Here is a 13,848-nt window from a genome sequence, read left to right on the forward strand (position 1 = left end):
CATAAAAAATAAAATTTCTACTTTATTAAGTAATTAATAAAATCTGTTGAAGAAGGAGATATTCGGTATCGATGCCGAATATTAGGGATAATTAGGCTGATCATAGAAGATTAGGTCAAAGAGCATGATTGAAGAAGATTAGGAAAGTAGCGATTAGGATTGATTTTGTACAGTTATTAACATTCCATAGTTATTAGTCTTTCCTAGAATAGTTTTTCCCTGTAACTAGTATTTAAGTATACTTTGTAAATCTACCCAAGTATAATATACACATTATTTTCCTCTCCATATTCGCTTATATGGTATCAGAACGTTGATCCTTTTAATTCTCTTAACCTTAGTCGTCCTCTTACAACCCTAGAAGTCTTTTGAACCCTAGTCGTCCCAGCCATCCTTCCATAATGTCTGAAACTATGTCAGAGTCCACAAACACCTCTGTGAACCAGTCAAAAACCATTGAAATTGATTCATCCAGGCCACATGTTCCTACACATGATTCCCATTTTATCCAGATCACTACAATACGTTTGAATGGAGAAAATTTCCTGCGCTGGTCTCAGTCTGTACGCATGTACATCCGCAGGAGAGGGAAGATTGGCTACTTGACAGGAGAAAAGAAGGAACCTACCCAGGAAGATCCTTCTCATCCAACTTGGGATGCAGAAAACTCCATGGTGATGACGTGGTTGGTGAATTCCATGGAGGAAGAAATTAGCTCCAACTACATGTGTTACCACACTGCTAAGAAGCTTTGGGACAATATCAATCAAATATATTCAGACTTGAGAAATCAGTCCCCAGTGTATGAATTAACACTGAAACTTAGAGAAATCTGCCAAGGTGAGGGAAGTGTCACAAAATATTTTAATTCTCTGAGACCCTTGTGGCAGGATCTAGACCTATTCAGTGATTATGAGTGGAAATCTCCTAAGGATTGCAATCATTATAAGAAAATTGTGGAGGATAATCGTATTTTCAAATTTCTTATTGGACTCAATGTTGAGTTTGATAAGGTTAGAGGGAGAATAATCGGCAGACAACCCCTTACATCCCTTGGAGAAGTCTTTTCTAAGGTTCGTAGAGAAGAAAGTCATAGACTTGTCATGCTTGGCAAGAAAATACCAGGCCAAAATGTTGAGAACTCTGCCTTTGCCACTGCCAAGGCACATGCTAGCCATTTCAACCCTCAAAAATCTGAAGAGAAACCTCGTGTATGGTGTGATCACTGCAACAAGCCACGCCATATGCATGAAATGTGCTGGAAGCTTCACGGGAAACCAGCAAATTGGAAAGGCAAACATGAAGGCAGATTCAATTTCTCACCTGCTGCACATGAAGCCACGGCTATTCCCTTTAGCAAGGAGCATGTTGATCAAATCCTTAAGATGCTGAAATCTAACTCAAGATTATCGGCTACTCCTAGTGCTTCTCTTGCTCAATCAGGTAGAGAATCGGTGCCCTTATCTTGTTTTTCATATTCTACTCCTTGGATAATAGATTCAGGAGCCTTTGACCCTATGACAAGCTTTTCCCATTTGTTGCATACTTATACTTCGTGTTCTGGCCATGAAAAAATTCGTATAGTAGATGGATCTTTTTCTCCCATTGCCGGCAAAGGTTTGATAAAATTATCTAATGCCTTATCACTCAAATCTATTTTCCATGTACCTAAACTTGCATGTAACCTTCTATCAGTGAGCAAATTTTCTAAGGATTCTAATTGTCATCTTTCCTTTTTTGAATCCCATTATGTGTTTCAGGAGAGGAACTCGGGGAAGACGATTGGTAGTGCTAAGGTGATAGATGGCTTTTACTATTTAGAAGATGGATACTCCAAGAATAAAAAAGCTCAAGGCTTAAGTAGTATTAGTTCTATTCCTGTTAAGGATCAAATAATGCTTTAGGACTATAGACTAGGACATCCTAATTTTCCCTATCTAAAAACATTATTTCCTATGTTATTTCGTGGTGTGGATTATTCAAAACTTTATTGTGAGAATTGCATCTTATCGAAAAGTCAGAGAACTACTTTTTCTTCAAAACCTTATCAAGCTCAAAACCATTCTATTTAATTCACAATGATATTTGGGGTCCTTCAAAGATCAAAACTCTCTCCGGTAGGAAATGGTTTGTAACTTTTATTGATGATCATACTCGTTTATGTTGGATCTATTTAATTAGTGAAAAATCTGAGGTTAAGAATTTGTTCAAAAATTTTTATACAATGGTTGAAACTCAATTTCAAACTAAAATAGGAATTTTGCACACTGATAATGGCACTGAATATTTTAATGAAATCCTTTGAAGTTTTTTAAGGGAAAAAGGGATTCATCACCAATCTACTTATGTTGACACACCTCAGTAAAATGGTATTGCTGAGCGAAAAAATAAACATTTACTTGAAGTCTCTCGTGCCATTATGTTTTCAATGAAGATTCTTAAATATCTTTGGGGTGATGCAATTTTAACAATAGCTTATCTAATTAACAAGATGCCTACTCGAGTTTTAAACTATAGTATTCCTCTTGAAAGTCTAAAAAAAAAATTTCCTCTATTCATATTCAGTCGGATCTGCCCCTTAAAATTTTTGGCTATACCGCTTATATTCATTTACCTAGTATGGGGCGGTCTAAACTTGATCCAAGGGCTGAAAAATGTGTATTTATAGGCTACACTCCAAATAAAATGGGGTATAAATGTTTTAATTTGATAACTCAGAAAATATTTGTAACTATGGATGTTTCCTTTCTTGAACATCAACCTTACTTTCAAAAAAAATTTCCTTCAGGGGGAGAAACTATTGAAGAAGAAAACTTTTAGGATGTTATTCCTACTTCTACTTCTTTACCTAAAATTATGATACACCACCTAATGATAAGGATATTGTTCTTCTAATTATTCATGATAATAATGCTCCTAAATCTATTTTGCTAAGCATTGTTGATACTTCGACAGGGGGAGAAATACTACCAACTATTCCTAATAATAGTAACTTAGAGCTTTAAGTTTACTCAAGGAGAAAGAATAAGAAAAATAGTAAAGAGCCTACTATTCCCTTGGTGCAAGCTCAATCTGAGGCTCTGAGTAACGAACCTGTAAACACTCCAGGTACTCTAGACACCCTTTTACATAATAATACTTCCTTAGAATCAACTAATGTGACTATTCCTAATGAGTCTCTCATACAAGAACCTTATGATCTTGATATTCCTATAGCCTTTAGAAAAGGAAAATGTTCTTGCACTAATTACCCAATAGCCAAATATTTGTCCTATGACAAACTTTCTCCTAAACATAAGGCCTATACATCTAGAATCTCTGACTTGTTTGTCCTGAGAAACATCCAAGAACCACTTGATAATCTCGATTGGAAATCAACAGTGATGGAAGAGATGCATGCTCTGAAGAAAAGTGAAACTTGGGTGATTGAGGATTTACCAAGAGGCAAAAAAAAACAGTCGATTGTAAATAGGTATTTACTGTAAAATGCAAGGCTGATGGAAGTGTAGAGAGATACAAGGCGAGACTTGTGGCTAAAGGGTTCACTCAAACTTATGGTATACTAGTTAGATGTGAAGAATGCCTTTCTAAATGGCAATTTGGAAGAATAGGTGTTTATGAGTCTACCTCTTGGATTTGAAAAGTTTTTTGGCCAAGACAATGTCTACGGACTCAAGAAGTCCTTATATGGTCTTAAACAGTCTCCAAAGGCGTGGTTTGAACGCTTTGGAAAGGCTGTAAAATACCATGGTTATTACCAAAGCCAAGCAGACCATACCACGTTCTACAAATACTCAGAAGGTGGAAAAATTGCAATTCTAATTGTTTATGTAGATGACATTATTTTAACAAGTGATGACTTTGAAGAAATGACTAGACTAAAGAAAAACTGGTAGAAGACTTCGAGAACAAAGACCTGGGGACACTAAAATACTTTCTTGGTATGGAATTTTTAAGATCGAAAGCAGGAATTGTTGTAAATCAAAGAAAGTATATGTCACGCCCCCCAAACGGGGTGGTGACGTGGAGCTCGATTAGGGGTTAATAAAGCAGATTCCCAGACGAGCCCCACTTAACTGCATTAAAATATAAATAAATTATAGAACCCCGAGCCTCTGACAACACACAGGGCTCCACCCACAGGACATACAGTATCGTACATACATGCACATGTAAATAATCATTACAACAGACATCAACCACAGTCTAGTTAATCCAAATATTTCAAGAGTTTACAGAATTCTCAATTCCTTACATTTTATTCCAGAGGATGATCATAATCCTCACTTGATTCCAACAGCAGCACAACTCAGCTGCTCCGTAGCAAATATCCAGCTACTGTGCACCGCTCCTAGAATCTCCTGGGAGGGGTTTAACACATTTAAAACATAAAACGTGAGCGAAATGCCCAGTAGGATATAATTTGAAATGACTTAAAAGTAAATGAACATATAAATGTGCGAGTAAATAAATAAATGGGTAAATGAATAAATAGACATTCAGTTCCAACAGATAGCCGGAACCTCACATCCTTTTTCTCAAAGGAAAATATAACTGAAAATAACTGTATTACAGGCTTCAGCAAGTAATTAGTACAAATTACTTACCTAACCAAGTGTCTCGCCTACCCGGACCAAGTTTCAGGTTCTGCCCCCGAGGATGCACTATATGCATCCTATCTAGGCTTATAACAATAGACTCTCTTACCAGTTCACAATTTAAGAAATCATTTATTAACTTTCTGAAATCGTTATTATGACCCCACGAACTACTCAAGCCGCGGGCCCTATGACTGGGCAAGCCATAAGGTTTCATGACTGGACAAGCTATGGATTCCATGGATAGGACAAGCCATGGATTCCATAAACTACACAAGCCATGGTTTTCAAAGAGTTTTTCTTTCACAAACCAACCCATTTCTTTAAAACATTTCCAAGGACGAAATCCTTTTTGAAAACAGGCTCACAAGGAAAATGGATAGAAATCATACCTCGCACTATCAAACCTGGGACTAGCGTTGCCCTTTTTCAGCTTCCGCTTCCTCAAGCTCCTTCAGCCTGAATCCTCAGCGATCACTGATACAAGACAACACTTTAGGATCAATTCTCATTCCTAAAGCAATCCGATCTCAAGCATGTACCAATATTTCCAATTAGTGTGCCCTAATCCATTTTCATGTTTCAAAATATCATTCCAAGGGTTTTCAATCTCAAAACAAGGATTAAAGATGCTAATCCATTCATCTCAAGTCCCCAAATGAAGCTAATTTGGGTTCTCCCCGAAAACAGGGGTCAAAACAGCAATTTCAGGCCAAATATGGTCAAACCCCATGTCAACCGGTCGACCGGTGACATAACAGTGCATCACCACCAGTCGACTGGTGGTGTGCAATCCGGTCGACTGGACAGGTCGACCAGTCAGGCCAATACAATCCAGTCGACCACACCGGTCGACCGGTTACCATGTGATCCGGTCGACCGGTGGCACCAACTGCGGGAGAGAAGCTCGTGGAAACCAGTCCAAAAACTTGCAATCTCAGTCCCAAATCAAAATATTTCAAGGGGCAACCACTAGATCTGGGTTCTAGGTCCTAAAACAAGTCCAAAGAACCCAAGATCTCCAATTTCTACCCTAGTTTTACTCAAAAACCATCAATATCCGGTTTGAACCAAAAATAAGTTTTGAAATTCAAAAACTTGAGATTCAAGAGAGGTGCTTTCAGTAATCTTACCTCGAATCTTTCTCTTGACGTTCAAAATTCTTTGAAACTCTCTTTTGGTTCAAGATCCGTTTGATTTTGGACAAAAATGAGAGAGAGGGAGAGAGAGAGAGATAGCGAGAGAGTGAGAATGAGAGCACGAGAAAGGAATGAGAAAAGGAAGAAAAAGAGAAAAGGAAAAAGAAAAGAAAAGGAAAAAGAAAAAGAAAAGGACATGTGTACAATATTTTAAAATAACAGTCTAGAAATGCGCCCATACACACTTCTGGGTTAAGATAAATTACTGATAATAATTTAAATACCTTAGAATTATTTAAACTCACGCGTGTCAGAAATATTTATTAATTAATACTCAATTAATAAATCCAAATTAGGCACACTAATAATCTCAATTACCTTAATTAATCTCATTTAATTCTTCAGGGCGTTACAGTATATTCTTGATTTACTCGGTGAAACAGGCCTTCTAGGATGCAAAACTACTTCCAATTGAAGCTAACTTGAAACTTACTCCAGCAAAACTAGAAGATGTGATTGATAGGGAGAAATTTCAGCGATTGGTATGTAGATTAATCTACTTGTCACATACTTGTCTTGACATAGCCTTCGCCATAAGTATGATAAGTCAATTCATGCATTCACTAGGATAAGAGCATTTTGATGCAGCCTACAAGATTTTGAGGTATTTAAAAGGAACTCCTGGCATAGGACTAATGTTAAAAAATAGTGATAATCTACAAGTTGAAGTCTATACAGATGCGGATTAAGCAGGAAGCACGATTGATAGACGATCAACTTCAGGATATTACACTTTTGTTGGAGGAAACCTAGTCATCCGGAGAAGTAAAAAGCAAAGTGTAGTAGCAAAAAGTAGCGTCGAGGCTGAATTCAGATCTCTAGCACACGGGATTTTTGAGGTAATATGGATCAAAAGGCTATTTAAGGATTTGAAGATCTCGGTTCCACTTCCCATAAAGGTGTATTGTGACAACAAGGCTACCAGTTCAATAGCTCACAATCCAGTTCTACATGATATAACAAAGCACATTGAAGTTGACAAGCACTTCATCAAAGTAAAAATTGAGAGTGGCCTAATATGCATTTCATATGTACCAACCATTCAACAAACAGCTGATATACATACTAAAGGACTATAGAAGAGATAGTTCGAATTCCTAGTAAGCAAGCTAGCTATGGAGGACATATACAAGCCAACTTGAGGGGGAGTGTTGAAGAATGAGATATTCGGTATCAATACTGAATATTAGGGATAATTAGGCTGATCATAGAAGATTAGGTCAAAGAGCATGATTGAAGAAGATTAGGAAAGTAGCGATTAGGATTGATTTTGTACAGTTATTAACATTCCATAGTTATTAGTCTTTCCTAGAATAGTTTTTCCCTGTAACTAGTATTTAAGTATACTTTGTAAATCTACCGAAGTATAATATACACATTATTTTCTTCTCCATATTCGCTTATAAAATCCTTATTACATCTCATGCTTTTAGGATATCATTCCTAACGGTAGAGATGTAACGTGGTTTAGGAATATGCCTACATCCTTGAACAAGGAGAAAAGAGAAAAATTCATTAATAAGCGGCGTTATGAATTGGGTCAATATAAATGTAAATTAAATTATCATTGAATCAAGTAAGTTACTTAGGCTTCGTTTATTTCACCATTTCGAATCACAATTCAAACTTTTTGCTACAATTTTTTCTCTCACAAAAATTAAAATTCAACTTTTTTGGCTACATTATTTTCTCTCATATAAATTAACTTTTCAAAAAAACAATACCTATATAATATGTTAACTTTCCTTTATAGGTGTTACTAATGGTGGATTCTATTTTTTCATCAATTGTACTGGTTTTATAAAAGAGCCGCATATGTGCTCGATCATTTGTGTACCTATTTGGGTGTACATTTTTAGAACTCGGTATACTTCTATTCCTATTGAGCGTTTCATCGAAGTTTATTAGTGGAACCGATTGTTTGTGGCGGTCTTGATTACCTGTGGTTTGAGGTCATATGAATTAATAGTATTATTTGTATTTACTTGATTTGGAATATAATCTCATATATAAAAAAAGTTGCAGGTGGTGAGTCATAAGCGATCTACAATATAGAACTGGGTTACCTTTGCTATCATTTAAAAAAAATGATATTGTTAAATTTATCATTGCTAAAAGATTTTCAATATTAAATATTTTTTATTATGTAGCCAATTTCCTTAATTTTTTCATACCACTAAAAAAAGGATTTCATATATAATATTAGTTTCCATAGCATTGGGTTTGATTTTTTTTTTCTCAAGATTTGTACATCTCCAATACAATGCTAAATTAGTATGCCATTAATGCTAATTTTAGCATTTGAATAGGAAACTACTCTCCAGTGTAATTATTTCTTATACTGAATTTTTCATATTTATGTTTGATGGTAAAATTACTATCAAGTATAGCATATGAAAAACTTAGCATTTGATTTATACATTTAAGCACAAGTGAAAACTACACATCAAATGTGTCATTATCTCACTTTTTAGTGCTAAATATACATTTGACATTAACATTGCAGTGAAGATGGTCTTCCACCAGTTGTTTTAAAATTTACCATGATAAATATTTAATATAATATTCTCATTAACTATTTCTTAATTATAATTACGACTTTTGATAATTACTATTTAGTGCGCGGCAATAATGATAAAGAAACCAAGTATTATTTATAAAATATTTTTATTCTCTAATGCTATAGAAAAATTAACCCTCTTTGATTTTTATACGGAGGAAGAAAGAGAGGAAAACTAAAAAAAAAAAAATGGCTGCCCACTCGCTTTCGAGTGGGTTGCTGATGCATTTGCAGTTGAATCAGCCGAACAAGAAAGAGAGAACCTCAAGCTTCAGGTTCTTCAGAAAAAGCTACAATTTAAGTCGCAACAATTTTCTTGGTATTTCTACTAATAGTAAGAAGAGAAATGCATGTTTTCCTACTCTTTTCACCTCCAATTACAAGGTCGCCAAGTCCAGTTCTAGCACTGCAGAAACTGCAGAGATTTCGGGTGTGGCAGAAATAAGAGACAAGTGCAAGAAGTGGCTTTGGAAGGGCAAGTTTTCAATAAATTACTTTGTTTCTGCTGATGATAATTCTTCTCAAGAAGATCAGTCGACTACTTTGAATTCAAATAATCCTCCTTTGCTTCTTGTTCATGGCTTTGGTGCTTCCATTCCTCACTGGAGAAGGTTAGTTTTGTTTGTCGTTTTCTTGTAGCTCCTTGATTGCCGTGTTCCATTTGTTCCACATATCCACTATTTGTCTGTTTTAGCTTCATGACCACACGAACACAAACACATATGGATAATGTTTATTTTGGGAGGAAAAAAAAAACAAAAAGAACTGTGCATTTTTTTTTTAAACACCTAAAACATCATACGCAAGTCTTTAGTAATTCTAATATCGTATTGGAAAATTTTTGTAAACGGTAGGAACTCTTTAAAATAAAAAATAAAAAAGAACAAAACAAAATGATATCCATTTCTTCTCCCAACAAAATAGAAGTGAAATTTATATATAAGGGTACCTAAAATAAAAATTGATTTCTTTAATTAGATGAAGAAAAGCAGCTCATTCTAAGAGAATAAATAGTATTAACAAGTTTTTTTTTTATTTTAAGCAATAGTATTGACCATGTTATAACAATTGATATGTGCTCTATTATTTTGACAATTCTATATGGCAGGGTCTGATAAAAACATCTGTTTAAACCTCAAGTTTTAGGTTAATAATTCTATTTTGCATTTTTTTTTTTTTTTTGGATATGATTTTAATCATCTAAGTCGTTTTTTCGTGGTTACCACGGGAGCATGGTCCAACCCTATGAGGCCCACTCTCAATAAGTAGTGGTTGGGATGAATAATACTGCTCCATTCACAAACATCAGTTGCCTTCTAGAATGTTGATTATTGTTTTGACTCCCTAGAAATTGCCAGCCTAATTGGTGTGTTATTCTTGAAAAACTGAAATCCAATCAGGAATATTAGAACGTTATCGCAGAATAACACAGTTTATGCCATTGACCTTCTTGGATTTGGTGCCTCAGATAAGCCGGCAGGCTTTGCTTACACAATGGAAACATGGGCTCAGGTAATGCTCATAGTAGGAGCTTTAAAAAGTTGTATTACACGTTAGGTCTCATTCATTTCACTGATTCGAATTTAAAATTTGAGTTTTACTACAGTAAAAAGCTCTCAGAAACAGTCATATTTAACTTTTTTACTACAGTAAAAAGTTCTCACATAAAATCACATCTCAACTCGAATCAGCGAACTAAATGGGCCTATATGATCAATAATCTATCACAATTAATTCCCTACTGACTTAATTAAGAATCTTTTTAAACAGTTAATCTTGGATTTCTTGGATGAAGTTGTTAGGAAGCCAACAGTCCTTGTAGGGAACTCTGTTGGGAGCCTTGCTTGTGTAATTGCTGCCTCAGGTATGTTACAAGTTATAAGCCCTAATTCCTACTATTTAAGAGCAATAAGAAAACAAGAAGAAGAATAAAAATAAATAGAGCACGCACAGGATTTATAGTGGAGAGCTATATTCATTTGCTACATTATTATTGTTACAATGATCGAGAAAGTAGTGCAAAATCCAATCCACTCTCTGTAAAAACCCTCCCTCATTCTCTATGTTATTCATCACAAAACTCGTTCATCATTTTCTTACGTATTATGAGAATTAGGGGAAAACTACCTAAAATACCTTAAAAATTGACCTTTGGGGGCTTGTTCACCCAAGCTCAATCTAAAAAAGTGTATAGTATAATTAGGCTCCACAAAATAAAGTAAATTTAACTTACCGTTGGTTAAGAAAGAGTAAAGAAAACCTTCCCTTCTTTTAATAAGCTGAAATATTCAATTACACAAGTTGATCTTTATCAATATGATTTTTCCTTTGTCTTAATCCAATTTATTTTTCTCCAACTAGAATCTAGCCAATCACTAGTTCGTGGACTTGTGCTTCTAAACTGTGCCGGTGGCATGAACAATAAGGCGATTGTTGACGACTGGAGAATCAAGCTATTGTTACCTTTGCTTTGGCTAATTGATTTTTTATTAAAGCAGCAAGGAATTGCTTCTTTTATCTTTGAGCGTGTCAAACAGAGGTATTGATCTATTTCACTCTACTAGTAAATTAAAATGGTCATGATATCCAAAGTTTTGAGGACATTATTTCTGATAATGCAATATTCCCAACGCAGAGAAAACCTGAGGAACGTGTTGCTATCTGTCTATGGAAATAAGGAATCTGTGGATGAAGAACTGGTAGAGGTACCATTGTTTCTCCTTTTGGTTCTCCATTTTATTTAGAGAAATTATCCCGGTAACCTGTATTTTATTAAATTATTGGGTCGGTATCAAATTACCAGATTACATTGGTATTTCAGCATTTAGACAATATCAAATAGGATCTTTGTACTTTAAAAGGTATGCTCTCAGGTACTTAAGGTCTTCTTTTTGGGACAGACAAAATATATATAGATATATATATTTATATATATATATTGTCCTTTTAGTCTAAACTCTAAAGGCATGTTAAAGTAAGAAAATAAAAAAAAAAAACATAGGAAAATTGTAGTAAATAGTATATTTTTGAAATTAAATTAAGTAAATAGTATATTTTAAAACTATTTGAAGTAAATAGCAGTTTGCGTAGTAAATGAATCATTTATCGTGTAAATGATTCATTTATGACTGGTAAAAAATAACTTACATAGTAAAAAACTCTTTATTTACATAGAAAGTTTTTTTTTACAAGTCATAAAAAGAAAATGTGCATGAAAAAAAAATGTTTTTACTAACTGTAAAATATTCATTTAACATGTAAACTACTGTTTATTTCAAATACTTTTAAAATATAATGTTTACTTAATTTAGTTTCAAAAATATGCTATCTACTACATTCTCCCACAAAAATATAAATAAAAATAAATAAAAGCCCACGTCATTCTTAAAATCAATATATATATATATATATATATATATTGATTTTTCTAATTGTTTTTAGAATTTTACTAGTGAAGTTAACATGGAGTTTTTTTAAAAGGACATAATGACATTTAAAGACATGAAAAAGAGGCGCAAAGAAGTTTAAATGGAAGTTTTTTCTTTCACTTTTGAAAAATGAGGTACCGATATAGTATTATCTTAATAATAAGATACCAAGCCACTAACTTGATAAAATACATGTTATAATTTTCTCTGTATTTTACTTTTGTACATAAGCATGAATGTGAACATGAATTTTTGAAACTTCTCATGGACTTGGAAACAATGTAGATAATTACCGAACCGACATTCGACCAAGGGGCACTGGACGCTTTTGTTTCTATAGTGACGGGTCCTCCGGGGCCAAACCCTGCAAAATTGATGCCAAAACTCTCCATACCTGTTCTGGTTTTGTGGGGGAATCAAGATCCGTTTACTCCTCTTGATGGACCTGTTGGGAAATACTTTAGTTCCTTGCCTTACAAGCTACCAAATATAAGCCTCTTTGTTTTGGAAGGTGTAGGGCATTGCCCCCACGATGATAGGCCTGAATTAGTCCATGAAAAGCTGTTACCATGGTTGGCTCATCTTCCTTCTTCATGACAGAAGAAGATTTGGTTCTGATCAGTTACTTCCACTTAGTAAGACCATGAAAATAATAATTTTAAAAAGAAAAAAAAACCATATTTTCTCTTGTGATTTGATGCTGAAATTTATGATAAATATTTTGTTGTTTAGTTTCTTGACACTTTGTGGAAATAAAGAGGAGGAATTGACATGGGACTTGTTGATTACTTGCCTTCTACATTTGAGATCAGTCGTTACACAAGCACTAGCAGAGTTAGAAATTTTTTCAAAGAGGACATAAATTAAATAAAAATTTTGAGTTATCTTTTACCTCCATTTATCTATTTTTATCTTTGATTTTTCTTTAAATGAACTAAGCTTGTAATAGAGTTTAATTCATAAATCTTTGTGATTTGAATTCCAAGCATGATGCTATGTATGTCCTTTTCAATATTTGAATAATGTACTTTTGTGCCATAAATGAGGGTGAATATGATGATGAATGAGAATAATCTTAAGTATGCCTTTAATTAAATATTCTACTATTGATGCATCTTAATATTTAAATTACGTGAGAATATTTAAGTGACATGATCATAAATCACATGCTCACCTAAGTAAAAGAACACGGTAATAAAAAGGTAGTTTAAGTGCCGTGCCGCCCTTCGGACTTGGGGGACGGGAGATTAAATTCCTCCGCTCCATGGCGACGGGGAGGTCAACTAGCCTAAATAGGTAGACCGTGTGCCTGCGGACGAAACGTTTGGATAGCTCCCCTGACACCTTATTGGTCGCAAGTAAGGGTACGTGCACAGGGTCCAATAAGCATAAATGGATATCCATAATCAAGCATAAATGGCCATGCATCTTTATTTGCTAAAGTTATGTTTTGAAATTGTTTTGTGAGGATTATTTGTTCTCGCTAGGCTATCGCTCAAAATTCGTTCATACTGTAGGTGAAACGCCTTTTTAATTTTGGTGGACTTGACGATAGACGAGATTAACGGTGGAGGATGGGTATGGATCGCCATGCAAAACATTTTCATTAAGCGTTGTAAATAGTCTTTTGAGTTACAAATATGTTATGATATCTTGTGCATGAAAACAGATTTAAAACATGCCCTGTCAGTAATTGTGGTATTTGTTATGGTCTGTAATATTACAGTAACCTCAAGGTACTTAATTAGACTTCTACTTCACTACTCCAATCTTGTCTAGGTTTGAATAATGTTTTACAAATGGTTTTTTTTTTTAAAAAAAAAAACAAATCCCAAGGTTTAGTACTTAAAAGAAATGAGTTTTAAAATAGAAATAAAGTTTTTCCATTTAAGTCATGGTAAGTAACGGTTTAAGAATCTGGGTCATTATAGTGTATATTCAAAATTTATCATTAGAGTTTGTACGGCTCTTAAAAAAATGATACTAACTTGTTAAATCCTAAATTTATCAAATATTTTTAGGATTTACAATCATAATTTGTATTATTTTTTTTTAAGTGATTC

At 34.3% G+C, this 13,848-nt stretch overlaps 2 protein-coding genes across 2 annotated transcripts; both read left to right on the top strand.

Moving 5' to 3' along the window:
- Positions 1-413: 413 nt before the first annotated feature.
- LOC112094601 lies at positions 414-1,904 on the top strand. The gene is made up of 2 exons (XM_024175976.1): positions 414-1,454; positions 1,761-1,904. The coding sequence occupies exons 1-2, from the start codon at positions 414-416 to the stop codon at positions 1,902-1,904; spliced, it is 1,185 nt and encodes a 394-aa protein (XP_024031744.1).
- A 6,642-nt stretch (positions 1,905-8,546) lies between these two features.
- Positions 8,547-12,557, top strand: LOC21397890 (pheophytinase, chloroplastic). Its single transcript, XM_010113929.2, has 6 exons — positions 8,547-8,968; positions 9,758-9,869; positions 10,128-10,221; positions 10,719-10,896; positions 10,993-11,062; positions 12,071-12,557. Exons 1-6 carry the CDS (start codon positions 8,547-8,549, stop codon positions 12,380-12,382), a joined length of 1,188 nt encoding a protein of 395 aa, XP_010112231.1. The 3' UTR covers positions 12,383-12,557.
- The last annotated feature ends 1,291 nt before the right edge of the window (positions 12,558-13,848 follow it).

This window comes from Morus notabilis, unplaced genomic scaffold (genome assembly GCF_000414095.1).
Source record: "Morus notabilis unplaced genomic scaffold, ASM41409v2 Scaffold456, whole genome shotgun sequence".
Lineage (NCBI taxonomy): Eukaryota > Viridiplantae > Streptophyta > Magnoliopsida > Rosales > Moraceae > Morus > Morus notabilis.